Raw genomic sequence first — 27,001 nt, 5'->3', positions numbered from 1 at the left:
TTCAGCGTTGTGAGCGGCCGCGGGGTCCTAGGCGACCCGCTCCCGCTTCCTCGTGCGGGGGGTTTGGGGCCCCCACCCACTGATCCGTCTTTCGACAACCTCTCCCACCCCCATCGCATCCCAGCGCCTCTCACGGTCCACTGAGGTCTCTACAGGAATCCCACACCCCGGGTTGTGAGCCCTCCCGGAACGTCTGCTGGTTCCCATTAGAGCTGTTCCGGTGCCTGCTTCGCGGGGGGCGGGGAGGGGTAACACCCCCCACACTGGTTCCTCCAGGTCCTAAAGGGAGCAGGGTTTCCCGAGGGGCGGGGTGGAGGGGAGGCCAGGGAACAAGGTCGCTTTGGAAAGCCAGCCCTCATCGCCACAACAGACCCTCTCCCAGTGGCTATGTCCAGACTCGCAAAGAAAACCCCATAATGGGGTCCCAAAGTACATGGGACAATTTATTCTCCCAGGGTCTAAACCAGAGAAATGCACCCTTTCCCTAATCCTGGGAATCAGCTTGCAGTTAAGTTGAAGAAGGCACCCGGTGAAGGGTGGAAGGAAGGGGGCCCTGATGCAGTGGGATTTGGATTGTGGAGGTGGCCTGAGAGGAGGCAGGAGGCGGGTGTGATCATGCCGGAGAGAGGAAGTCGGAAACTGGTGAAGTATTCTAGAGGTGTTCTCTTCGGAAACTGGGAGCGTGCGGGCAGGAATGGACTCTGGGAGTCTGCACTATGCTAAGACAGAGTAGAGGGAGGCTGGTGACATGTGTCCAGAGATGCACCTACAGGCTGATCCTGAGTTCTTTTTAGGACCTGCGAACTTGAAGGTGCCATGGCAACATCTAGGTATGAGACCCATGGGCAGTTGGGCCATACAGGTGCTCCGAAGAAAATCCAAAGGAGACAGAAGACCCTTGCTCCAGGGGTGTCTGGTGGCTCCTTCCCTCGGGGTCCTGGTCTGATCCCTTTTACCCTCTCCGCCCCCAGGACGGGGTCCATCCAGACCTGACACAGGAAGTCCACGCAATTCATGAAGGGGAATTTCTGAGCTACCATTTGCTGTTGAAAAAAAGAAAGGGAAACGTGTTTTCCCTCCATTCCAGGTTTCAGCCTTTACAAGGCATACGGAGGACTGTTTGGAACCAAGAGACCTTCCCAAGCCTCCGGCCCTTTCATTGTGCAGGCAACAACCCTGTCCGGCTTGTGGTTTCGGGCCAGCTCTGCTAACAGCTCTCGGCAAATCACTCCCTGAAACTAACCCACCCATGCCCACTGCTCCCCAGCTTCTTGCCTGCATCCGATAATGAAGAGGTAAAACCTGGTCTCTGTTTCCGCCAGCCCTGTCCTAACAGAAAGCAACGACTTACAGGGCTGGCAGAAATCTTTCCTACATATTTTCTCCTCCCCAAATACTAAACAAGAAATCCTACGCTATCGGAATCTTTATGTTATTTCACTATAATCCAGGGACAGCGATAAGACAGGCACAATTACACATTGTGTAATAACATTTAAATTCCACGGCAACTTCTCATATTAAATACTCTCTTTTTGATCTTGCTGAGGAGGACAATGAGGCCTAGGGAGGGTAAGTAGACAGTCGCTCAGTGTGTGGGACATTCAGGTCTAAATGATCCGTCTGCACAAATGCAAGCAAATAAGTAGCTTGAGAGGAGCAGGGGCCATCCCTCTGCACCTAAGACACAGAAGGCTTGTGGCAGTTTCTTTCCCTCTAATCCCACTAAATTTTCCTGGAAAGGAATCTCAGGCAAAGGTCTCGCAAGAGGGCTTTTCCCTGAATGTCATGATGATCTGTGGGACCTTGCTAAGTGCATTTCTCTGTGGATGGAGACGAGCGAGCCGGCACCCCGTCTCTTGCTCCCTACAGAGATCTCAGACATGCTGGCTTGTGGGCACCCTCTCGCCAGTGACTTTTATTCTCATCGGACCCAACAAGGCATCCTGGTTGGAGTGTGTGCAAGAGTGTGTGTGTGTGTGTGTGTGTGAGAGAGAGAGAGAGAGACTAGGAGGGACAACCAGGGAGGCTGGTTTAGCAGCATCTGCTTTCACTCATTCCAGAAGATTTCTAGCTGCCCACAAAATGATGCATTTGCTTGTCCTCTGCAAGGGTTCTGAAGCCAAGTTTAATTCGTACTGGAGTTGTTAATCCTACTATGGGTATTGTACATGAATTTTGTGTGTTTCGGAGTGAAAGCCAGGGCCGGCTGTGCCGCTGACTGTCTGCGCGCCTTTCTTTTGCTGGGAGCGGAGACGGGGAGCAAGCCGGTGTCAGTCGGGATTCTTCATGGCACAAGAAACTGAAGTCCGCAAACTTGCAGGAGAAGGGGATTTATCAGAGGGGTCTCAAGCGAAGGAAGAGATGAGTATCCAGATTAGAGGAAAGAACCAGGGACATGCAGGGCTCTCAGCAGCTGGAACTCATGGAATGGGTCCGTGGGATGCTGTTACGAGTTGACCTTGGCTCCAGCTTTTTTTCCGGTGTGATTTAGCACCAGATTTCACTTTCAAGGAGAGAAAAGTTAAGTGCCTACATTGAGCTTAATTCCGCTGTGAGCAGCGCCCCTTGACCTCTGCCTCAGCCGCACTAGCCATGGCTCCTCAGGTCACCGCAGTCTTCCTTTTGGCTGCCCAGCGCTCACACACAAACACCCTTCTTTCCACGGTCACGGTCCCCAAACACCCTGCTTTCCAATGACCGCCCCATGTGAACCACGCACGCACTGCCCCATTTCCGACGCGGGACAATGCACCCGGCTCTGAAGTGACATGATAGGGTGGCCGGTCTCTGAGTCCAAGAACTCTGAGTACATTCACGTCTCAACCACATACTGTCTTAATATCCTCCAACCTGTGGACGAAATAAAATCAAACACCAAAGCCTATAGCATCTATAAACAGAAGAACGTTTTAAAGAAGTATGTGACCCAGCAAGCAAAAAGAAAGGACAGAGGCTGCCATTCTTGTTTCTAGAACTGACACATGTGTCATCTGTCCCCGTGACTCATTGCTGGTCCCCTAGTTTCTGGGTCCTATCTCTGCCAGGTGAGATTGTGGACACCCTAAACTTTATTCCCAATAAGTAATATATACTGAGCACTTAGAATATGCTGGAACATGTTACAAGTGCTTTATAGGTCTTATTTCATTATCCTCAGAATAACTTTTTTTTTTTTTTAAAGATTTTATTTATTTATTTGACAGACAGAGATCACAAGGAATCAGAGAGGCAGGCAGAGAGAGAGGAGGAAACAGGCCCCCTGCTGAGCAGAGAGCCCGATGCGGGGCTCGATCCCAGGACCCTGGGATCATGACCTGAGCCGAAGGTAGAGGCTCTAACCCACTGAACCACCCAGGTGCCCCAACTTTTTTTTTTTTTAAGTAGGGTTTGAACTCACAACTTTGAGCTCAAGAGTTGCAGGTTCTACCAATAAGCCAGTCAGGCGCCCCTTCCTAATAACCTCTTGAAGACGTCCTATTTACATTCCCTCTTATCACAGACAAGTGGAGACACAGAGACGTTAGGAAACTCTCCCAGGCTCCCCCAGCTAGCAGAGCAGAGGCTGGACTGGAGCCCAGGCCTCTGTTGGTTAAGTGTCTTCTTTGGGCTCAGGTCCCCTGCTCAGCAGGGAGTCTGCTTCTCCCTCTGCCCCTCCCCCAGCTCCTGCTGTCTGTCTCTCTCAAATAAATAAAATCTTTTTTTAAAAGAAGTTTAGGGGTGCTTGGGTGGCTCAATGGGTTGAAGCCTCTGCCTTCGGCTCAGGTCATGATCTCAGGGTCCTGGGATTGAGCCCTGCATCGGGCTCTTGGCTCAGCAGGGAGCCTGCTTCCTCCTCTCTCTCTGCCTGCCTCTCTGCCTACTTGTGATCTCTGCCTGTCAAATAAATAAATAAAATCTTAAAAAAAAAAAAAAAAGAAGTTTATTTATTTACCTTCCCCCTGCATTTTTATCTGAGGAAATGATCGAAGGTCCAACTTTTAAAAAACTAGCAAGAAGTTGTGGCAGGCGTCTTCCTCCAGGTGAGTGGTCCTCCCACTCCACAAAGTACCAGGTCTGGGAATTGTGCGATTCTCTCACATGCTGGCCGCAAACAGGCATCTCTTCACCTTCCTGACCCTGCAGATCAAGGGCAACTTCAGAGGATTGCTTACGGATGTAACGCCAGGAGATCCCTGTTAATGACCCTGAGCCTGAGATCTTGGAAGGTGACGGGGCTCCCAGAGGACCAAGCTCCTCCACACCTGCCTTACACTCTGAGAAATGACCTACCCACCGACCTACCCACCGACCTACCCACCGTAGCTCCCAGCAGATGCTCCTCCACCCCTCCAGAAACCAGACCATTCCATCACAGCGCCTCCTATTAGCATTCCCCAGCAGCCCATAGAGACAGCCTTTTCAATTCTGGAACATCTGTCACCAGTTTATTCCTTGTGGCAAGATGGGGTGGTTGGAGTCAAATGGGTGCCCTCAGGGTGCCTGTGAGGGGTGGGTGGGGGGGGTGGGTGCAACTCAGCATTCCTATCTCCCACAGTCTTAGAACCCTGTTCTCTGTGTTAATGCAAGGGCTCCTAGCCAGCCTTTCTGGGTCATGCCATTGCCGTCAGTTGGCATCAACCAGTCCACTAAGCTGTTAGAGCACAGACACAGTCCCCAAGTCAGTGTGTGAAACACAGGATCGTCTTCTCTGTACCCTCAATTGGATCTTCTCTGTACCCTCAATTGTGTTCCTCCTTCTTGGTCAAGCATCCTCAAAATCCATTCCCACCTTCTCCAGACTTCTGATGATGGAAATTTGTGAAATCCTGCAATTTCTCTGGTGTCTCTCTCCTTGCTTTGTTTCTGCATCTCTGCCTCTAGTCCGAGGCATGCGAGCTGAAACCCCATCACTGGGCAGGCAGCCGTGAGGGGTTCAGCAAGAACACTGTTCACTTCTCCTTCAAGGAAAAAGCACCTTCTTCTTCTTCTTCTTTTTTTTTTTTTTTTAAGATTTTCTTTATTTCAGAGACAGAGAAAGAGCATGAAGGGGCATGAGGGAGGGGCAGAGGGAGAAACAGACTCCCTGCTGAGCAGGGAGCCTGATGTGAGGCTTGATTCCAGAACGCTGGGATCATGACCTGAGCTGAAGGCAGACGCTTAACTGACTGAGCCACCCAGGCGCTCCAAGGGAAAAACATTTTTCTCAGGTGAGTAGGGAGGGTTTCTAAAGATTCGATGGATTTGGGGGTTTTCCAAGTCCTCCAAATCCCCCAACCTTATGCATCCCAAGAGTTTGGGGTCTCGTGCTCTCATTCTTTTCTCATTAGTACTTGAAATACACTTGAAATTTCACATGAAAGACCTGGACCATTTGTGGATTCAACTGATGTTTTCATGTAGCAATCGACAAAATCGGTCTCTAAACTTTGTTTCCAGTGAGATCTTTAGTCTGTTCACAGAAAGTCCTGGGTTCCACCAAGCACGTTGAGATTTAATCTTGGTGTGTATCCAAATGCCCAATGCTCTAGAAACAACTCGCTCCAGTGACATTTGCATTCTGCATCACTTTAAAATTGTTTATGACAGCGACGGTACAGTCCTTCAAGACTCCACCGCAGTGGACACCTCATTCCCGTTGGCCATGGCTGGAACTTGACCGTTTTCCCACTCTCTACCACGGGCGGCTTTTTCCTCCAGGATCTGTTGCCTGTGGCTGCCATCAGGAAGTACCCCAAACTCAGTGGCTTAGACGACAGGAAGGTTAGCAGATTGGAGAGCAACCAACAAGGCGAGGAGGCCACAGATACATACTAAGTCACGTATTTTCCCTCCTCTGAATACAGATATCACACTATTAGCCCACTGGCTGCAGGGCAGAGAAGATATTCTCAAGATTTATAGAACCCTGGGGCGCCTGGGTGGCTCAGTCAGTTAAGCATCTGCCTATGGCTCAGGTCAGGATCCCAGGGTCCTGGGATGGAGTCCTGTGTCGGGCTCCCTGCTCAGCAGGGAGATTCTCTCTCTCCCTCTCCCTTTGCCCCTCCCTCTGCTTGTGCTTTCTCTAAATAAATAAATAAAATCTTTTAAAAAATCTTGAAGGAAGGAAGGAAGGAAGAAAGAAAGAAAGAAAGAAAGAAAGAAAGAAAGAAAGAAAGAAAGAAAGAAAGGCAAGGGGCGCCCGGGTGGCTCAGTGGGTTAAAGCCTCTGCCTTCAGCTCAGGTCATGATCCCAGGGTCCTGGGATCGAGCCCCACATCGGGCTCTCTGCTCAGCAGGGATCCTGCTTCCTCCTCTCTCTGACTGCCTCTCTGCTTATTTGTAATCTCTGTCTGTCAAATAAATAAATAAAATCTTTAAAAAAAAAAGAAAGAAAGGTAAAATTAATCCTGGCAAAATAAATAGGGCTTAATTTCTCTAACCTTGCTTAGCAGCTTAATGAGGTTGGAACCAGAGTCTCTCTACTTTGCTCTCATGATTACAAGAAGGCTGCCTGAGCTCCTGGCATCACATCTTCATTCCAGACAGGAAGCCAGGGAAAAGAGACATTTTATCAAGGCAGCAAAAAGCTTTTTGGAAGTCATTTTAACAGTCTTTGACTTTCATCTCTTTGCCCAGAGCTTTTTCCCATGGCTGTGTCCTGGGGCTGTGTCTGTGGAACGGAGTCAGGGGAAAGAGTAGCTGGCTTTCCCAGATGCGTTAGTGAGAACAGGCCAGGGGAGCGGACAGGGACTGTTAGCTAGTCTACATTGTCTGTCACATCTCCTTAGGTCTTTGCGGACTCATGTTTTTCAAACTAGAGAAATATGACCCATTGGGGTCATATGGGTCTCTGACCAGCACTGTTTTAAAAGAAAATATTGACATTCAGCTCCACACAGCCATTTCAGTTGTATATAATGACCCACATACAGGTTTCATCGGAAAGACGGGAAGGTCACTGTGGTTGGGCCAGAGGCAGGAGTCAGGAGCGTGCTCTGGGATCACACGGTTGGGGGCACTTCGCATCCTTTGCGACCATGGTGCAACTTTGGGAAGTTATGATAGTTTTTTTTTTTTTTAAAGATTTTATTTATTTATTTGTCAGGCATAGAGGGAGAGCGAGCGAGTGAGCACAGGCAGACAGAGAGGCAGGCAGAGGCAGAGTGAGAAGCAGGCTCCCTGCCGAGCAAGGAGCCCGATGCGGGACTCGATCCCAGGACGCTGGGATCATGACCTGAGCCGAAGGCAGCCGCTTAACAAACTGAGCCACCCAGGCGTCCCATAGTTTTTAAAATCTATTTCTTCAACTATAAAAGAGCGAGAATAACATACCCAGCTCATCACATGTACACATGGTTTAGCACAGTGTTTGGGGCATAGTAATTGCTCAATAATATTTAGTAGTTGCTCAACAAATAAATAAATAGTAATTGCTCAATAAATATTAGCTGCGTTGTGCGATTCGTGGATACTGACAATGAAGGATGGCTGGGTCCCGCTTTAACGGCCCAACTAGATTCACTGAGAATGAGCCAAAGGTCCCTCTGTAAACAAGTGATGCGAAAACATTCGCCCCCACAGAAAGTTTACTTTGGCTTGATCCCATCAGCCCAGCCCTATGGGGCATTATTAGCCGAAGTCCTAGGGAACTTGTTTTCTTTGCAAGGGGGATGTGTGGAGCATGCTGCTTGTGGGTTGCAGCAAAGGTCCTGAGGACCCATGGAAGAAATTTCCCCTTGGCCCAAGTCCCAGGAACGGCTGGGCTCCTCCTGGGAAAGTGGTTTCTTTTTATCTTTTGGACCCTGCATCATGGCACCGACACTGTTCCCTGCTTGCTTGGGGCCCAGTTGGGAGGCCTGCCCTAGCAGAGAATTAGGACCATGTACCCCACGTCACATTGTGGATGCTAACGTTATCCTGGCCTCACATTTTTTTCTTCTACCTTTTTCAAAATCCCAAAGATGTCTTCACAGACTTTTTCTGTCTTATTTTTTGAATAGGTCGGATACCCCCTGGCTTTGGTGTGCAGCCCCCTCATGTGGAAAGAGGCATTTGCATGCTCGCTCGGTTGGGGGAGGAGGGCTGCTCTCTCTGGAGGTGGCCCTCACGGTGACCAGCCTCGGGAAAGAATTTCCGCCCAGCAACCCCTTTTGCTGGGGGGGGGCGGGGGTGCCTCTTCCTGCTGCCCTTTCTGTCCATGAGGCTCAGGAATCTCCAGGGTCCTGGGCGGACTGGGCCCAGCTGTGACCCCCATGCTCCCCATGTCTGGAACCCAGGGCAGCCTCCCAAATCTTCTATGGGAAATGGACACTGGAGACAACTTTCTCAGCCCCAAGTGGTTGGGCTCCCTGCTCTGAATGTTGGGGGCCCGACCAGATGGGTGAAGAGTGGGTGTGGGTGTGTTTTCCTGCCGAGCGAACTCTGATCCCCAAAGAGAGCAGTCCTACACAAAGGCCAAACCCAATCTGGTTGAACTGGGACCCTCTTTCCCAGTTGATGGCTCCGTGTTCCGGGTCCCTGCCCTCTGCTCCACCCAGAGTGGCCAGGTGGTCCTGGGGGATGTTGGGGCTCACATGGACGGAGGCCAGGGTGCTCAGCCCTGACAGCTCAGCCTGCTCCCCCCTCCCACCCTGAGCAAGGGGCTGGTCTCAGTTTCTAGGGACCCCGGCCCCCCATGGAGCCGCTGCCAAGGACTCTTGGGGCGTTTTCAATCACTGATTCCAAAGAGGGGCTTAAGCCTCAGGCATCAGGGGAGCCAAGAGCCTGTTTACAGAAATGCTCACTTTCCATGTCCAGGGTTCACAGACTGCAGTGCAAGTCCCTCCCTCCTGTGTCGGAAGGAATGTCGCCTCGTGCACTTTCCAGTCCCTCAGCATTCGGGAACCAAAGGTGATGGAGAACAAGAGGACAACTCTCCAGGTGGGGGCGGTGGGGGCAGGGAGCACCCCAGGGTGCTCTAGAATCCGGGGAGGGTCTTTCCTATCCAAACCACCACCACCCCAGGGACGAGGAGCTAGACCTTTGTGTTTGTTGTGGCAAAACATAGAGAACCCAAGACTTTCCATCCAAACCACTTCTCCGTGTTTGGTTCCGAGGCTCGGAGTGCGTTCACGGGGCCATCCTCCCCGGAACATTCCCATCTTCCCAAACTGGAGCTCCGGACCGAGTTTGGAAAAGTCTCTCATTCCGCAGGTTTTCATGGAAACCCCATAGGGTTTCTTGGTGGGGGGGGATCCAACGTATGTATGTTGTTGGAGCAAGGACAGAGACGGGAGGCCTTCAGCAGAGACCGTGTCCCTCCGGTGAGTCCCCAAGGATGCAGGGGACAGCCGGGCCACCTGCAGGGGGTGGGGGAATGGGGCCCAGAGAACACCCCTGGGCAGGTCCCTGCAGGCTGGGAACATCTGCATCTTCAAAGGGAAAGCTTTTCTCCTGTGGTCTGACTGGGCCTGTTGAACAGCGGTCCCGTGGGGGGCGGGGGCGGCCCGGGCTGCGGGGCGGAGGGCCTCGGAGAAAGTCCCTGCCCCCCAAACCGCAGCGTGGGGACAGAGGTATGTGAGGCATGTGTGACTCTCCTCAGAAGGCAGCGGGCCTCCATCTACCAGCCCCCTGGACCGACTTCAGACAAATTACAGGCCTGCCCACAAGCACTTTGGTGGGAATCTTGTTTTTCCTCTTTCCTACAGAAAGCAGATTTGCTGACAGATTAGGGAGCAGGGGGCTGGGGTGAGGGGAGGTCACCCAGGAGCACAAGCCCTTGGGGTGAAGCGTTAAATCACCCGTTAATGAGGTGCCGATATTCCTCAGTGTTGGGGAGAGGGGAAAAGCTCAGGAAACCTCTGGAAGGAAGGCCTGGAAGGGCTGCTAGGCCTGCCCCTCCCCCACCCCAGGCTTCTGGAGGACTGGACCCGTGGGAGGGCTTCCTCAATCAGTTCTCACGTAATCCCTGGGAAAGCGGTGCTGTGGCCATCCCCATTGCACAGCAGGGGAAACTGAGGCATGGGGCAGTGACCTGTCTGGGGTCACATCATAGGGAGTACCGGCTCTTAGGGTTCCCCCACGATGGAGCTCCTTCTCCCTGCGTCCCAGTGTACTGGGTGACCTTGCACACGAGGCTTACTTCCAAGGACCCGTATTCATACAGCGCCTTCTCATGGCTTACTTGCTTGGTTTTTACAACTGTATACAGTTGGAACAACCGATAGGTTTGCACTCACTTCACAGGGCAGGACACCAAGGCCTGAGGCTGCTTGGTTTGCGTTATGGGCTCAAATGTGTGCCCCCCAGATTCCTAGGTCCTGACTGTCAGAACCTCAGAAGGTGACTATTTGGTGTAATTAAGTTAAAATGAGGTAGTTCAGGTGCACCGAATCCAAAATGTCTAGTGTCCCCATGCACAGCAGCACGCAGAGGGAGGGCCCTGTGAAGATACGCGGGGAAGATGGCCAAGGAGACAGGCCTCCGGAGAAATCCTCCCCATGGCCCCTTGACTGTGGACTTCCAGCCTCTGGACGGTGAGGAGCCTGCAGCGGTGGTGTTCGTGAGGGCAGCCCGAGCCGCTGGGCCACTTCACTCCCAGTTCACGCCACGGGGGCAGAAGGCCGGTCCTGCCTCACCCCACATGCCCCGCTCCAGGGTGAGGATGCCCGCTTCCCCTCCTCCCCGTCACAGGGAGTGTGGTTGAGAGCAGAGGACTGTGCTTGGAGCATGTGATTGCCACTGGGTCGGGTGACGCTTACTTTAAGGATGGTAAACCCGGCCTCAACCCGCAAACCTGTGGAGCGGGGTAACAGGCTGGCTGGGGACAGGGAGGTCAGCCAGCTCTGGATTTGAATCCGGTCTGTGACCTCGGGAACGTTGCTTAGTCTGTCCCCCTGCTCGCAGCGGTGATGACAGGACTTTTATCATCCTGGGATCAGTGTTCGTAATGAGGAACCTTGCACCTTGCAGAGCACGACGAACGCTCACTGGCCATCATCACCATCAGCAGGTAGAGGGGTGTGGGACCCTAGAAGCCTGGGGCCAGCTGGAACCCTAGACCCTCCTGTCCCAGACCTGGGGGCAGGTTTGAGGGACCGGCTGATCAGGGATGGGGTCCTAGCCGTGGGCAGAGACCAGTGTGGCAGACTTCACACAGAAAAGTTCTACCTCCCAGAACAAACTGGCGGAGAAATGAAAACAACAAGAGCATCATTTCCTACAAAGGCTCCTCCCGGCTCAGACCTGGTGACTGTGTGTTTAAATGTTCATTCGTTCGGGGCTTGAATAGGGGAATTGGTTTGCTGTCAGTTTGCGGTGGTTTCTTCAAATTCATGATCTGAGCCTTTTCAGGAGGGAGGGTGTGGATGGAGGGTCTGCACGTGGTCTACCTCGGTTCCACAGTGCCCGGGACTCGGGTTCCACTCCGGGCTGCAGGAGGTGGACTGGGGCATGTGGGGTGCAGAGCGCACTCTCCGTAGACCCCAGTACAAATGGCAGGATGACGGCCTCCGCCCCATCGTGGGCAGGTGCGCGGTTGCCCACAGTATAAACTCTGCTCAGACCCCACAGCAGACTCGTGGGGTCCCTACGCCTTTGCCACCAGATCTTGGCAGGTGTTACCCAGGGTGAATAGCGGGAGCTCTCGATGACTCACCTTCTCCACTGGTCTCAGCGGGGGACCTGGGGCTCGGGGCGGGGCATGGCAAACGGAGCAACTCCACCCGCACAGTCCACCTGGACTGTGGGGTTCAAGTTCTCTTCCACAGGAATCCTGAGGAAGTGGCCAGCCTGAAGGGGCCCTTCCTGGTGGGGACCCCTTTCCTCTACTGGGAAAAGGACACGCAAGATGTGTGGTAAGGAGGGGATGGGAGCCTGCGTGGCCGGTCAAGAGGCAAACTGGGGGTGGGCAGGGGACCCCAGGATCACAGAGTGTGGGGGGTTTGGAAAGCAGGACCGGGGGCTTGAGCCAATGGTCAGAATTCTTGGGAACAATTCATACTGCTGCGGTCCCCGATCCCTCCTCCAGTCAGGGGCCTCGGTCCAGGTGCCGTGGGGAATAGACAGGCGTCTTTGGGACCCATCTCCATAAAAGTGTCCACGAGCCCAGTGGCCCTGAGTCCCCAGAAGCCCAGGCCACAGGAGAGGACCCATGTGGAAGGAGCATCTCCATCTCCATTTGAACAGCCAGAGTCAGTCCAGGCTGCACACCATTCTGGTGTGCAGGTGGGGCGGCGGGGGTGGGGGCTGCAGGAAGGGGGAAAGAGTTACCTGTCCCACTTCTAGGGTCCAGCAGGTTCCCATCCTCTCATGGGGGAGGGGAGACCGGACACTGAAGTGTGGGTGGGGAAGTGTCTTGAGTAAGGACCCTCTTGTTCCTGGAAACCCCCCTACCTTCCAGGACAGGCTCCTCCCTGACCCCCCCTCCGGGGCAGTGCTCCCTTCCATTGAACTCACTCCCCAACAGGATGGACCCAGTGTCCTGGAGAGGGCCCAGGCCACAAAGTGTTTCCATGGATTCACCCAGAGGGGAGAAAGGAGCCCAGCCCCTGGGTCTGCCCAGCCCCGGGAGCAGGCTGGGCACTGGAGTGATGCTCCACATTCCGGCTCCTTCCACGTCTCCTCCTCCATTCCGTTCCGAGTCCACGTGTTCGAGCTTCTTCCAAGCCCCCGGTACAGGACGCAAAGGGCAATGTGCCTCTCAGGTCCGGCCCATCCTTCCAGAGGGGCCTACCCAGGAAACCCCTAAGCCAAGATCAGCCAGAGAGGCAGACTCGTGAACCCTGGGTCAGGCTCTTGGCTGCGGAGAAGACCACATGGCCTGGCAGCCCCGAGTTGCTGAGTCAGGGAGAGGCAGAGCCAGGAGGGAGTGGCGGGCCCTTCCCCCACCCCCCCCATTTCTCTCCCCTTCACCCTGGCTGGTCCAGGCTCCGGGCCAGAGGACCCCCTGAAGCTTGCTTGGGGACCACAGGCTCCCCCTTCCCCATTCAGAGCATGGGCTTTTCACAGTGAAAGGAAAGTGTTCGACTCCAGCTCTCACGTTCCCCAGGGGGTGCCTCACAGCGCCCCCCACCCGGCTGCTGTCCTTCTGGGCCCCCCAGGCCCCCCACGCTGTGTTGTGGTCGTCTCCTGCCCAGGGCCTGGGGGGGGGGCCCATCGGCTGCCCGGTGGCAGGGAGGGGCGGGAAATCACTCAGGCCAGCTCAGCTCTGGTTTCTCTGATTTTTATTCCCTAGGGTCTGAGCCCCAGGGGGGCTGGAAGGGGCTGCGCCCAGGCACGCCCGGGGCCTGCGGGCTGGAAGTAGTTAGAAGTAGTTGACCACTCTGCGGAGGGACTGGATGCGGGCGTTGTGGGCCTCCCAGTCGGAGCAGCTGCGGAAGTCCCCCCGCTCCACTAGGTACATGCGGCCCCGGTAGTTGGGCTCCTCGTACAGGACCCACCTGGTGTCAGAGGGAGGCCGCTGACCGCGGGGCCGGCTGAGCGCAGGATCCCTCCCTTCCTGGCCCGGAGAGGAGACCTGCCCGCCCCCAGGGTCTGGCGCCAGAGAGGTGCAGAGGGGGGCAGGCAGCGGATCCCAGCTGCCCCCCCCCCCAGGGACTCCCAGCCCACTTGTCACACCCGCCTTTCCTCAGCCAGGCCTCTCCTCCTCACTTCTGAGGCTCCCTTTCTGTCTCTCCACCGTGGGAAGCAAAGCGGGGCTACAGGCCTCGGATCTGGCTGCTGGGGTCCCTCGGGGCCCAGGCCGTGGGGTGCTCTGACTTAGCAGCTAACCCCTACCGTGGCCCTGAGAGTTCTTCCCCTCCCACCCCAAAGTTCTCTGCGGTTGATGGAACTTTCTCTCCACTGAGACACGCTCAGAAATTACAGCGCATCCGGCCCGAGGCCACACAGCCCCCTGAGTGAGTGAGTGAGTGAGTGAGTGAGTGAGTGAGTGGTCTGCTTGGGACAGCTTGCCCAGCAATCCCCTCTGCTGGCACCCCCTCTCCTGTCACCGTGGGGCCGTCTTTTCCATCCGGACTCCACCTCCGGTGCCTGGTGCGTCTACACGAGGGTCAGGAGTCAGGGAGGGCAGGAGAGGCCCGGGTGTGTGAGCTCCAGGGTCCTTCAGGGCCGACCTGGTTTATCCTGGCCTTCCCACACCCCCTGGCCTCCCTGCGCCCTGACCTCCACTGGACCCCAACTGCCCCCCTCCCGTGCCCCCAATCTCCCCACACGCACGGGCTGGGCCTCCTCAATAAGCTTCTCCCCCCGGCCTTCCTTCTGTGACTTTGGGGCAGGAATGGGCAGGAGGAGGAAGGGAGGCGTGGGGTGGGGGTGGGGGGAGGAGGGGGCAAAGCCCACCCACGGCGCAGGGACTGTGCCCTTAGCCGGCAGGAAGTACCCTCTGGGACCCTCTGGGACCCTCTGTGTGTGGGGACAGGTCAATCCTGGGCTGACTCCGGAACCGAGCAGAGGGAACTCCTGAGTCTGCGAGGCAGTAGGGACACCGCCCGGAGAGCCCCATCACACCCTAGGAAGGCCCTGGAGGAGGTCACATCCAGACCTTCAGGCAGTTCCTCCTTGCCAAAGGCTTACTCTTTTCTCTCTCTCTCTCTCTCTCTCTCTCTCTAACTAGTTAAAGTCACGGGAGGCAAAGGCGGAGAAGAGCAGAGCCTGGGTCCGAACGAAGGGCTGGGCACATGCAGCCGGTGAGGCTCCATCTCCTTTTGGGCAAATCGAGGCCTGTAGGAGACCCCGGGCCCCTGCGGTTGTAACTCTTAGCTCCTGCCTTCCCACTGTTTTTTCTCAAGAGGCCCCGAGGGTTCCCCGGTGGGTGCAGGGTGACAGCGACGGTCTCAGGATGCAAAGGTGGATTTTGGCCTCCTGAGACACAAGCTGGCCGGCAGTTTTCCAGGCAAATGGTGGTTCTGGAATTCGACCCCCCAGATCCCCAACTACTGTCAACTTAGGGCAAACGGGGTTTCCGAGAGGCAGAGAAAGGCAGACGTGACGGAATGAATCCTGATGGAACCAGAATGACAGAGACGGTAGGAGAGGAGCAGGGCCGCCCGGGGCTCTGGGTCAGGCTGCCCCAGGGACAGGGGGTCCGGTTCTTCCTCGGGCTCAGCCACTCTCTTCATTCAGCCCCTCCCGTGACCACCCTCTTGAACCTGTTGTGGCCTTCCCTGACCCTAACCTCAGACACACAGGCAGCAGCTGGATCCCTAAGCTGCCAAGACCCTCTTGGAGCCGTGATCCTGGGGGCCGTGATCCTGGGGGCTGAGCGGGGCTCTTCCGCAGACGGGATGGGGCTGAGGTCTCGGGGCCTCTCTGCTCTAGACCAGGGGCACCAACCTGAAGCCAAACGCCTGGCTGCAGTCCCAGCCGCGCCACTCACAAGCGGGGCAAGGTCACCCTCTAGCCTCAGCTCGGGGCCCGGCATGGCTGAGCACGGTGGGTACACAGGCCGCCCACGCCCAGCTGATGGAAGGAAGCAAGCGAGCAGGGGCCAACAGAAGCCAGGCTAGCCCGGGGTTTTGATGACCTTCCTGCAGGAGGGCAGACAAGATGACCTTCCTCTATGCCTGGGCCAAGCCTCCCCCACCTCCTGGCCACAGTCTGTCCACCAGGAGTGAGTGCCACCATGATGTCCATCTCCCTGGGAGGCCTGCGGGGTGGGGCTCTGCCCTCTGTGCTCGCCTGGGGTAGAGGAGGCAGCTGAGGGAGGGAATGGGCCTGGGGGGTGGGGGGCGCTGCCCACACTCGGCTTGTGCAGGGCCCCGCCAGCCTGTACTCACGCTCCGTCCCCGTACACCTTGATGGCGTTGACGCAGTTCTTGGACCAGCCCTGGCTCTGCAGGAAGGGGCAGTCTTCCTGGAACTCCAGGCACTGGCCGGTGAAGTTGCAGCCTTCGAAGATTTCCAGGCGGAAGTTCTCCCCATGCTGTGGGCCCCGCGGGAGCGGAGGGAGGAAAGAAGGCAAAAGGCACTGAGTCTCCCTCCCTACGCGGACACCCACGCGGCCAGGGACCCAAGAAGCCCTGGGCCGGGGCGGGCAGTGAGAGCCCGCCACCCCGGCACCAGCGTCAACAAGGCACTCCGCTTTTTCTGGTGCGTGGATGAAAAGGGTCTATTACTTTACAAACTTTTCCAAGCCCCTGAACCAGTCCAAGTTCCTCTTAAGTCAACTCAAGAATCCAAGGGTTAGAGGAGGCCAGATGGATGCCTGGGAGATGCGGCCGTGCTCTGACCAGGACCCAGACCACTGGGTTTCCTTCTGGTGCTGGCACTGGGGAACCCCTGCCCCAGCTGCCCCAACGCATCCCTCTGCCCTTCCTTTCCACCCTGGGGCTGCAGGCCAGGGGCAAGCCTTTATTTTTTTGTTTTTTTTTTTTTTTTAAGATTTTATTTATTTATTTGACAGAGAGAGATCACAAGTAGGCAGAGAGGCAGGCAGAGAGAGAGGAGGAAGCAGGCTCCCCGCTGAGCAGAGAGCCCGATGTGGGGCTCAATCCCAGGACCCTGGGATCACAACCTGAGCCGAAGGCAGATGCTTGAACCCAGTGAGCCACCCAAGCGCCCCCAGGGGCAAGCCTTTAAATGATAATATTTTACAAACTGTAATAGAACCTTTTATTAAAACATGAAGCCAAAAATCTAAAACAAATAACAGAAATCTCATTTGCTGAAATCCCTGCGGGCTCACTGTGATGACGGTATATAGGGCCCTAGAAGATTCTTTGCATTTCCAAAAGTCAGAGGAGGGCCAGCTCCCAACCAGCTCTGGGTGCGGCCGGGGATGGAGCCACATCACAGCTGGCCCCAAGGATAGCTCTTAGAAGAGCATTCGAAAAATACGCAGGATAGTTTTCATAGAAATCGCATTCTGCAAGACCCAGAGCCAGCCCTGTTAATTCCTGTTTCCAAATGTCTACAGCCTGGTGGAAATACTAAGAAAGCATTCTTAACAATTTGAGATGCCAAAGCCCAGCTGGTTTTATAACTCGGTAGAAGAGCAACCCCTCCCCCCACGCCCATGAGGCACCCTCCCGGGGCTTCCTGGGATGTTCACTGGCACCGCCTGGCCCCTACGTCCAGGGAAAGATCTTTCCCCAGACACACGGCTGAGACGCCGAGAGTCTGGTTCGGGAAGCAGCCATCTCCCTGATCATGTGGGCCTCCCAGCGGCTCAGCAGGCACTTGTAACTTGGGAGAATCCAAAAGAATGGGAATGCTGGGTCCTCGAACCTTACCCCCCACCCCGCCCCGTAAGGGCAGCTAGACACGAACACTCCTTCACCACGGGTAGGGACACCCCTCACGTCCAAGTCTCTTAGAAAGTGCTCCAGGATGACCCGCACGAGTAGATAACGGGCCCGGATCAGCCTGGCTTTAGCTAAATTCTCCCCATCTGGTTGTAAATCCAAACTTCTAATATGGTTCCGTTCCAGGCCTTCCCACACTCGGGTGTGTGTGGGGGGGAGGCGGGTCTGCATGGGGGCATCTCTCCATCTTAAACATCCAATGGCCTCGTCAGATCTTAAAGTTGGGAAGGCCGCGCTCCCAGATTTTTTTGTCCCACGTCTGAGCAGCACAGACCTTCAGTCCCTCCGGCAGGAAGCCCCTGGCCGGAGACCGACTCACCATCCCGATGGGGCGGCAGGAGCCCATGTGGTCGTTGTGGCCGTTCCAGCGGAGGAAGTCGGGGTAGTCCCCGTGCTCCAGGATGAACTGCTGGCCCCGGAAGTCGGGGTGATCGAAGCAGACCCAGGCGCCGCTCTCCACCCGGATGGAGTTCACCCGGTTCATAAAGCCTCGGTCCTGGAAGTTGTCACAGTCCCCGTAGACCTCCAGCTTCCTCCCGGTGAAGTGCTTGCCCTCATAGAGGATGATCTAGAAAGGCCAGGTTAGAGGGCTCGAGGTCAGAGCGTTCTGTCCTTTCAGGCTTGGGAGCAAACACCTGGCGTCCAACACCCTCAACTAAACCCTGATTCCCAGGCTCGCCAAGGACGGCAGGTGCTCAACCCCGTTAGCAGGGTGAAGGAATGAAGGGAAGGCGGGTTGACGTCAGACTCAGGACCTGGCCCTCCCCACTCCGGGAGGGGGGGGTCATGGTTGAGCAGATAAATTTCAGTGGCTATCTGGGGGTAGGGACTCCCCTTCGTCCCTGGGGCCATGTGAAAACAGGCTTTTTTCAAACGCCCACTGCATTTTTTAAAAAAGATTTTATTTATTTATTTGACAGACAGAGATCACAAGTAGGCAGAGAGAGGGCAGAGAGAGAGGGGAAGCAGGCTCCCTGCTGAGCAGAAAGCCCGATACGGGGCTCAATTGCAGGACCCTGAGTTGAATGAAGGCAGAGGCTCCATCCACTGAGCCACCCAGGCGCCCCCCCAACTGTATTTTTTAAAAAGAGATTTATTTATTTGAAAGAGAGAGAGAGAGAATGCAGGAGCAGGGGGAGGGGCAGAGGGAGAAGCAGGTTCCCACCTGAGCAGGGAGTCTGATGTGGAGGGCTTGAGCCCAGGCCCCCCGGGATCATGACCTGAGCCGGAGGCAGACACTTCACGGACTGAGGCCCCCAGGCACCTCCCCCACTGCATTTTTTCAACTTAGTCTTTGTTCTTTGTTAAATCATAACATCCAAGGAAGTGTTTTTAGAAGAAAGCATTTCACCCACAACCCCACCATCATAACCAAACACTGAATTTTCAGAAAGGTTCCAGGGACGGGGCCCCTTAGTGGGAAAGTCTGAGCGAGCGCAACAGAGACAAGTCAGGGCGCGGTGCAGGGCTTCATGGCTACACGGGGGCATTTTCAACGTAACTCATCCTGTTGTTGGCTGGGCTCCTCCCCCCCGTGTCAGGCTTGCGTCACAGCTGGAGCATCGCCAGCTCAGTGTTCGGTCCAGTGTCCTAGGGCAGTACGGCGCTGACAGGTTCCCCTTGTCCCTAAACTACACAACACGACCTCCCGGGCCCCGAAGTTCACTTTCTGCCACGGAGTGTGAAATTCAACCACACAATAACTCTTGGGGTTTCTAGAATTCCTCCTAGAAGGGCCCTGGCAAAGTACAAATAACGGTGCCTGGTGGCTGGTAACTGCTGCCATCGCTGGCCAGGTCACCCTCACAGTCCAGGTCACGGTCACCATCTTGGATGACTACCCTTCTACATCCTCACCCTCCCGCCCCCCAGAAGCTCTGAGAGCCAGGACATGACTTCCCAGCTCCCAGGGTCCCTCTGGGTCCCACGGGGAGGGTGCACAGGGGCATGATGGCCTCTTGGGGTTGTTGGTTACTGAAGCCCGACCAAGCCAGTGCAGACTGAGTAATGCTTTCCCCACCGACCCTGAACTTGGCCCCTGGCCACCAAAGGTTGCAACAAATCTGCTAGGAGAGGGAGCAGAGAATGGGGGGCAGAGGTCTGAATTTGCCACCTTCCCGCACCACTCCTGGGCGATGACCCAGAGAAATTCAGGGGGAACGGGTCGCCCCGGGATTCCAAGATCCCTCAGGCCGCCCGGAGCCAGTGCTGGAGGCGGTGGAGACGGGGACCGTGCCACCCCCACGCCACAGAGGCCAGGCCGCCCGGGGTGGGCAGGCAGTTTTGCCAGTTCTGCTGGGGTCTGTCAGAGGCACAGGGGCCTCCAGTAACAGTCCGGCCCCTGCCTCCCGAGGCCCCGGGCAGCGCCAGGCGGCGGGTGTCGGGCCGCGCGCGGGCGGCGTCCGTTACCGTCCGGCCGGCCGGGAGGGCCCCACTCACCTTTCCCGAGCGCTGCGCCATGGTGTGCCCGCCCCGCCGGCGGCCAGCCCCTATATAGCCGGCGGCAGCCCTGCTGGCTCAGCGCCGCCCGGGACAAAAGATTTGCTGGCGGGCGCGTTAGTGCTGGTCCGGCGCCCTAAGCCCGCAAGGGGCCGCCCCGCCCCGGCCGCAGCACCGAACCCCCGGCGCCGCGAGCCCTGCCCGGGGTCAGCCGGGTGCCTGCGGGGTCACGGCGGCCCCGCGAGCCCCTCGCCGGCCCCACCACCGCCCCATCTGTCTCTGACCCCGGCCCGCCCGCCGTCCCTGCTGAGTCAGGGGCACACACACGCACACACGTGCGCGCGCACACGCACACGCTGGGCCCCGCTGCCTCCCCTCTGCCTCGGGGGTTCTCCAGCAGTGCCTCCCCCTACCCTCCTTGGGCACCAAGCCATCCCGGACCTCCCGCCCAGTAAGAGAAGTTACTGACGTTTTTCTCTGGACCAAGGGTGGACCCCAGCTCCTGGACTGCCCCCTCCCACCCACGGTGCCTGCTGCTCTGCTCTGAGCTCCCAGGCCCACCTGACAATCTGCTCACCAAAGCACACAGCGGTGGGTGCCCACCCGCCCCTGCATCTCTTATCCCAGGTTGGCCTCCCCTTCCTTTTCCCTTCCTGCGTTCTTGGTCCCTGAGTGCTGTCCCCCACCCCCAATCAGTGCTCATTCTCTGTCCCTTTCCGTGGGACCTGCCCTGCCCCCATAGCCAGACACCCCCCCCCCCCACTGGACAAGGATGGGTTTACGGAAACAGGCAGACCCATTGTAGAGTGAGGCTTTCTCGAGGCACAGAAGTTCTTGGCACTCAACAAAGGCTCCAAGATTGTGAGCAGAGTCAACACTAAGCGCACAAGATGTGCAACCCCCAGATTAGGCTGGAGGGATAAGATGTATATCTATAAAACTATGACTGTGGTGGTTAACTGGGGCTGGGGGCCAGCTCTGAGTTCAGGAGAGAGAGCTCATCTGCCCGGGGTGACCCCAGGGGGCTTCATGAGGGCAGAGGGGGGATGCTGTGGGAAACAGGCTGAATTGTTTCTCCACTCTCAGGAAAGAATTTTGAGTGCCATTTCACAGATGAGACGCTGCAGACTCAGAAGGGGAGGTCGTGCAGTTCCGGGGGCACAGGGCTGAACTTGCCCCTGTTCTCAGAGACTATCCAAGGTTAGCCCGCTCAGTGGGCCTGGCCGAGCTGTTGCCCCCACAGGCATCCACACGGGCCAAGCCACGCATTCCAACATTTGCCTCCTGACTCAGGCCTTGCCGGGGAAATAGAATTAAAGACAAAATCTCCCCAAAAGCCTGTCCCTAAAGGTAGAAGAGGAAGAAAACAGTTGTATTATCGAATAAAAAAGCATTAAGCCTGAAAGTGATGTGCATCGCAGGCCATCCTCCAAAGGGATTTCGAAGACAAGGAAATCTAGCCTTTTTATCTAGATAGGCAGGTGTGACTCCCTCTTCGGGAGCTTCCTACTATGGCTTACTGAACCACTTAGCGGCCCACCTCTTTATCAGGTCTACCTCTTCAGTCTTTGGAGCAGGTGACCGAGAACTGCGGGCATTCACGATGCAAAAATCCTGCAGCACTTGCTTAAAAGGGGCCCAGGGGGAAACTCTGAAAAAAAAAAAAAGGTGTCTTCAATGAAAGGTAGTAGTAGAGAGAAAAAATATGAAAGAGAGAGAGAGAGAGAGGGAGAGGGAGAAATTGCCGATTTTTTTGTCTCTTTCTGGTGGAGATAGATTTTGCAATTCAAAGTAAGTGATAGCTGGAGCTAAGCCAGGCCATTCCTCCCAGGAAACTGGGGTGGGGGGTTAGGGATGAGGGAGTGGGGAGATGTGTTCCTTGATGATTCCCTTTCAAAAGGGTGGCTCCCAGCTCCTGGAGGAAATGCTGCTGAGTGTTCAGACTGGCAAGCAGCTTGTTTAGCTGTTAAAAGATGAGCACTCGGGATGCCTAGGTGGCTCAGTTGGTTAAGCAGCTGCCTTCGGCTCAGGTCATGATCCCAGCGTCCTGGGATCGAGTCCCACATCAGGCTCCTTGCTCGGCGGGAAGCCTGCTTCTCCCTCTGCCTCTGCCTGCCATTCTGTCTGCCTGTGCTTGCTCTCTCCCCATTCTCTCTCTGATAAATAAATAAAATCTTTAAAAAAAAAAAAAAAAAAAAGATGAGCACTCATGTAGGAAGAACCAAGAAAGTGGGGACTGGGTGACCCAGTGGGTCAAGCATCTGCCTTTGGCTCAGGTCATGATCCCGGAATTCCAAGTCGAGCCCCACAGCAGGCTCCCTGCTCAGCGGAAAATCTGCTTTTCCCCTCTCCTGCTCCCCCTGCTTGTGGTCTCTCTCAGTGTCAAATAAATAAATAAAATCTTAAAAAAAAAAAGGAAAACCAAGAAAGAAATTCTAGAAGAAAAAAGAGGGACAGGATGTCTCTTCCCTTATTTATTTTTTTTAAGATATTTTTTATTTTTATTTATTTATTTTTTATTTGACACACAGAGAGATCACAAGTAGGCAGAGAAACAGGCAGAGATAGAGGGGGAAGCAGGCTCCCTGCCAAGCAGAGAGCCTGATGCTGGGCTGGATCCCAGGACCCTGGGATCATGACCTGAGCCAAAGGCAGAGGCTTAACCCAGGTGCCCCCTCTTCCCTTATTTTCAACTAGGAAAATTCAGCCTCTTTTTTTTTTTTTTTTTTAAATATAAGCTTTATTCTCTAGAGCAATTTTAGGTTCATAGCAAGATTGAGCTCCAAGTACAGAAAATTCCCATATAACCCTGCCCACCGCAGCCCCCCACCATCAGCAACCCCCTACCCCGGCCTCCGTGGCGTATTTGTTACAACTACGAATAAACACTGGCACATCATGATCACCTGAAGTCCACAGTTTAACTTGTATTTGCCCTTTTAGCACCAGGGCCAGAGCCCAGAGACAAAGCGCCCAGGTGATGTGGGGAGATTGAAAACACAAGCAGAGATTTCAGGTGTTTTCGGCAGAGTCTACATGAAAACAACAATAAGCTACAGCCTCACGGAAAGAACTGGTAAAAATGAACACGTGGATGGGGTTTCTTCAACCTTCACCTCTATTCCCCTGTCCCAGGGCCATGTCGCAGTTCTTACCCAGGATCTTCATTATAAGGAGGTCAGGTCTGCCGTTGTTCGAGTGATGTATTTTTTTTTTTTAAAGATTTTATTTATTTATTTGACAGAGAGAGATCACAAGTAGGCAGAGAGGCAGGCAGAGAAAGAGAGAGGAGGAAGCAGGCTCCCTGCTGAGCAGAAAGCCCGATGCGATGGCTCGATCCCAGGACCCTGAGATCATGACCCGAGCCGAAGGCAGCAGCTTAACCCACTGAGCCACCCAGGCGCCCTGGAGTGATGTATTTGTGCCCAAGAGGAATCCCTGCCCTGAGCAGCCATCTCCCGGCGCAAACCCCAGGCTGGCAAAACTTCTCCGTGAGCGATCTTCGATAGCGCACTGTTAAAAGAACTATGACTGCTAGCTGGTGACAAAATGCTAGGGGAATGGCTCAGAGTAAAACGATGACAGTGGAGGGAGCAGGGCTCAGGGTGCTGTCTCGATTTTAAGAAAATCCCAACAACGTGTGATCTTAAAAGCTGTGAGCAGCTGCTCAGCGTGGAAAGTGGCTAAAGCATGGCCTGTCCAGCACCCACCTGCCCGCTTGAGTTTTTGTCGAGACTCTTCCCTTTTTGGGTAAGTTAAAGCATAGAGGAGTCTAAATGGAAGGACTAAGAACACACCCATTACCCAGCTTTGTTAAATCTTAACATTTTGGCATTTTTATGTCAGGTTGAGTTTTTTGTCTTTAAAGAAGAAAGTCGTCAGGGGCCCCTGGGTGGTGCAGTTGGGTAAGCCAGAGTTTTGAGTCTTGGTTTAAGCTTTGGTCTTGATCTTGAGGGTGGGGTGGGGCGGATCACGGCAGACTCCGGGCTCAGTGAGGAGTCTGACGAAGTTTCTCTCTCCCTCTCTCTCTGCCCCTCCTCATTCTCTGTCTCCCTAAAATAAATAAGTAAATCTTAAGGGGGAAAAAAAAAAAGAAGTCATCAAAAGCCTTCCTTCTCCAGAAATGACCACTATACTCATTTTTGTGTTTATTATTTCTTTGAATGTTTTCACACCTTTACTATTTGTGTACGTGGAAATAACATACATTTTACAGTGGACTAACATTGTACAGGTATCCTTCTGCAATTAAAAAAAAAAGATTTTATTTATTCAACAGAGCAAGAGAGCACAGCAGAGGGTGGGGGGCTACAGAAGGAGAGGGAGAAGCAGGCTCCCCGAGGAGCTGGGAGCCCAATGTGGGGCTCAATCCCAGGACCTTGTGATCATGACCTGAGCAGAAGGCAGACTGGAGCCAAAGACAGACGCTTAACTATCTGAGCCACCCAGGAGCCCCCTTCTGCAACTGTTACCTTCTTGTTTGGGATCCCAGTTCCTGAAATAGTGAATGGACAACTCTTAGTAATTTCCTCAGAAAACTAAGTAAAATCTTCCATCTATTGATCTAGTACAATGCATGCCGGGAAAATTCAGTGTCTATTAAAAGCAAACAAAGAGTACAATGTATTTGGATGAAATTGTGTGACCCGTTTCTCATGGCTTGTTGCAAGGTATCAGTATCTTGTTGCAAGATATCTTGCTGCAAGATACTGGGAGCCCAAAGGCCTGTCCCTCCTCTATCATTGTGACAAATGGAAACCCCCTCAGATGTCCAAATGCCTTCAGGGGCCAAGCCCACCACCTTTGGGGGCCATACCTGTGTGTGAAATTGCGCAGTGAAACGTGAGCTCACCGCCCCTGGATGGAGGCGAGGCTGCGCGAATCCATGAGCGAATGAGGGCAAGCACACGAAGGGCGCAGTGTAAGCCATCAGGAGGTTTGGCTCGGCCTGGGTCAGTGTGTGCCCAGAAAGTGCACTGGGCAGCTTGGGGACAGCCTCGGTCCTCTGGACGCACTGGCCTCTGGTGGACACGGGAGGGAGCTCCCTTAGCCAGAATCTGCGCCCTTCTAAGGGGGGGGGGGGTAGCGTTGCTGTCTGTGAACCAGCGGGGGCGGGGGGCCCTGAACCTCCTTGGGAGGAGGGGGGAAAACTTCCTGGGGTTTCCTGGGTGCCAAGCCCCACCCCCTGGGGTCCCGGCTCTGCCCTGTTTCAGGTGTACTTCTAGGAGAGAGAACACGACTCTTTCCTGGAAGACGGGGCCGGAGGTCTCCAGTGCAGGAAGCGCGAATCGGATTAGGGTAGGGAAGGAGAGGGTGGGAGTGCCAAAGCTGAGCGTTTGGGGACTGGGAGGCATCGCCTTGGCCCCATCTCCCTCCCCGAGCACAAGCGCGCTCGCCTAAGTGAGAGGCGCCGAAGCCTGACCCCTAGTGGTGCTGACAATAACTACAGCGCAGTTGCTGGGGGCGGGGCAGCGGTGCGTGGGGGCGGGGCAGCGGCGTGGGGGGCGGGGCTTGGGATTGCAGGACCGCCAACCGCAGGGACCGTAAGCTCCGCGTTTACGCAGCCGGAGACCCGCTGACACAACCTGCATCCCGCCCTTTAATTCCCTCGGCAGTCTTCAGAGGCAGGTGTTGTGATCACCCCCACTTTGTAGATGCGGGAAGTGAGGCACAGGGTAAGTAACTGGCCCGAGGTCTTAGACCTCGTGCGCTGCGATTTTAAGGCAAAATCCGTGCTTTTACCCCTAAAGACATTCCAGTTCGTACATTCTCCTCGCATGTTGCCGTTTTACAGTCTAGTGTGTCTGTTCCCGTCCTTGAGTCAGGCGTCCTCCTCCAGCTCCCTCCTTCACCCAGGTCCTCAGCATTTCCTCATCTCCTGACTCAAACGCTGAAAATATGCCCACTTGGAGAAATCCACCCAAGCAATCAATGGAGAGGAAATAAAGAATTATGAAAACACATTTAAGTGACATGAATGGAAAGCTGAGAATTCCAACGTATACTAAAACACATTCCAGAAAAGAGCCAGCAAGAGCAGCAGTTGGTTCAGCGCCTGCCTTCGGTTCAGGTAATGATCTCAGTGCCCTGCGATCGAGTCCTGCATCCTGCTCCCTGCTCAACGGGAGTCCGGTTCTCACTCTCCCTCCTGCTCCCCCTGCTCTCTCTGTATCAAATAAGTAAATAAATAAAATCTTGAAACTGGTTTCGGCTCAGGTGAAGATCTCAGAGTGATGTGATCGAGCTCTGCGTCCGGCTCCCGGCTCGGCTTGGAATCGGCTTGGGATTCTCTCCCTCCCTCTGCCCATGCCCACCCTTCCCCTGCACCTTTCTCTCAAACAAACACATCTTTAGAAAACAAAAGAGCAGCAGCGAAGCCCTACTTGAGGAGGTGGTGGGTCTCTGCACTCTCAAGCCTTGAAGGCGGTCCTGGGGTCCTGGGTTCTGAGAGCGCGCCGGGAAGACTGAGTTCTGAGCCAGATACGTAGAAATAACCAGCAAGCACATCTGGACACCTTGTGGCAGAGCTCTGAGATAGCACAGCAAAGGGGAGATCTTTGAAGAGAGAAGACTGGTGTCACCCTCCCCGTCCCCCAGGACAGGACCTCAGGTGTCCTGAGATTCCACAAGCTCCAGCCTGCAGGGACCCATAACGGACAGCCCCACCGAGCCACGTAGCCGTTGGATTGGCCGCTGGGCCTGAGCCTCAGTCGCCTAATCTGGGAAAGAGGCAAATCAAGTCCCTCCTGCAGAGAAGTAGGCAGGTCAGAGTGAGCAGTGCGTTGAGGGAGGGGGGGAGACCACGACTGTGATTTGTTTCTTTCCTTTTTCCTTTGATATTCAGTGCATTCTCACTGTTCATTCAGGGCCACTCCTGACACACCTACATGCCCGCTAGTTCTGTAGTTACTCCACTTCACAGCTGAGCAAGTGGAGTCCCAGACCCAGTCTTAGGGCCCCCGTCTACATATAATCTGAGACCCCTGAAATCAGTGCCATGGCACCAAGCTTGGGGGGCCCAGGCACGGGTCAGTGATGGTTTGAATCCTCAGCCCGGGAGCTTCCTCACGCTCGCGGGCCGAGGATTCCCGCTCACTCTCCTTCACCGCAACTGTAGTGGGGCCCGTCCACCCCCTGGCCGCCCAGGGCCAGCGGACTGGCTTCTTCAGTGTTTCCAACCCAACTCCTGAACAAAGGGACCCAGTCCGGTTCGCGTGGGGCCCAGTGAGGTCCCGGCCCCCTCCAGCAGGTCCCAGGGCATAAACCACAAACACAGCTATGGGCTGGGGGAGGGGTGCTGGGTGGTGTGAAGAGCAGCGA

General features: G+C 55.1%; 2 protein-coding genes across 2 annotated transcripts in view; both read right to left on the bottom strand.

Annotated features, from left to right (window-relative positions):
* The window catches only part of WDR86 (WD repeat domain 86), a 28,004-nt gene extending 27,784 nt beyond the window's left edge, over nt 1–220 (bottom strand). Inside the window, exon 1 of the mRNA XM_082693476.1 lies at nt 135–220. The gene's annotated coding sequence lies outside the window, so the exon portion shown is untranslated. The remainder of the gene's footprint in view (nt 1–134) is intronic.
* A 12,925-nt stretch (nt 221–13,145) lies between these two features.
* CRYGN (crystallin gamma N) lies at nt 13,146–19,898 on the bottom strand. The gene is made up of 4 exons (XM_082693493.1): nt 19,682–19,898; nt 17,562–17,810; nt 15,716–15,861; nt 13,146–13,378 (listed from the first exon to the last, which is right to left on the bottom strand). Exons 1-4 carry the CDS (start codon nt 19,700–19,702, stop codon nt 13,243–13,245), a joined length of 552 nt encoding a protein of 183 aa, XP_082549619.1. The 5' UTR covers nt 19,703–19,898; the 3' UTR covers nt 13,146–13,242.
* Between the last annotated feature and the right edge of the window lie 7,103 nt (nt 19,899–27,001).

This window comes from Mustela nivalis (genome assembly GCF_964662115.1).
Source record: "Mustela nivalis genome assembly, chromosome: 12".
Taxonomy (NCBI): Eukaryota; Metazoa; Chordata; class Mammalia; order Carnivora; family Mustelidae; genus Mustela; species Mustela nivalis.
Note: the sequence above shows the minus strand (reverse complement) of the source record. Positions and strands in the feature narration are given on the sequence as shown.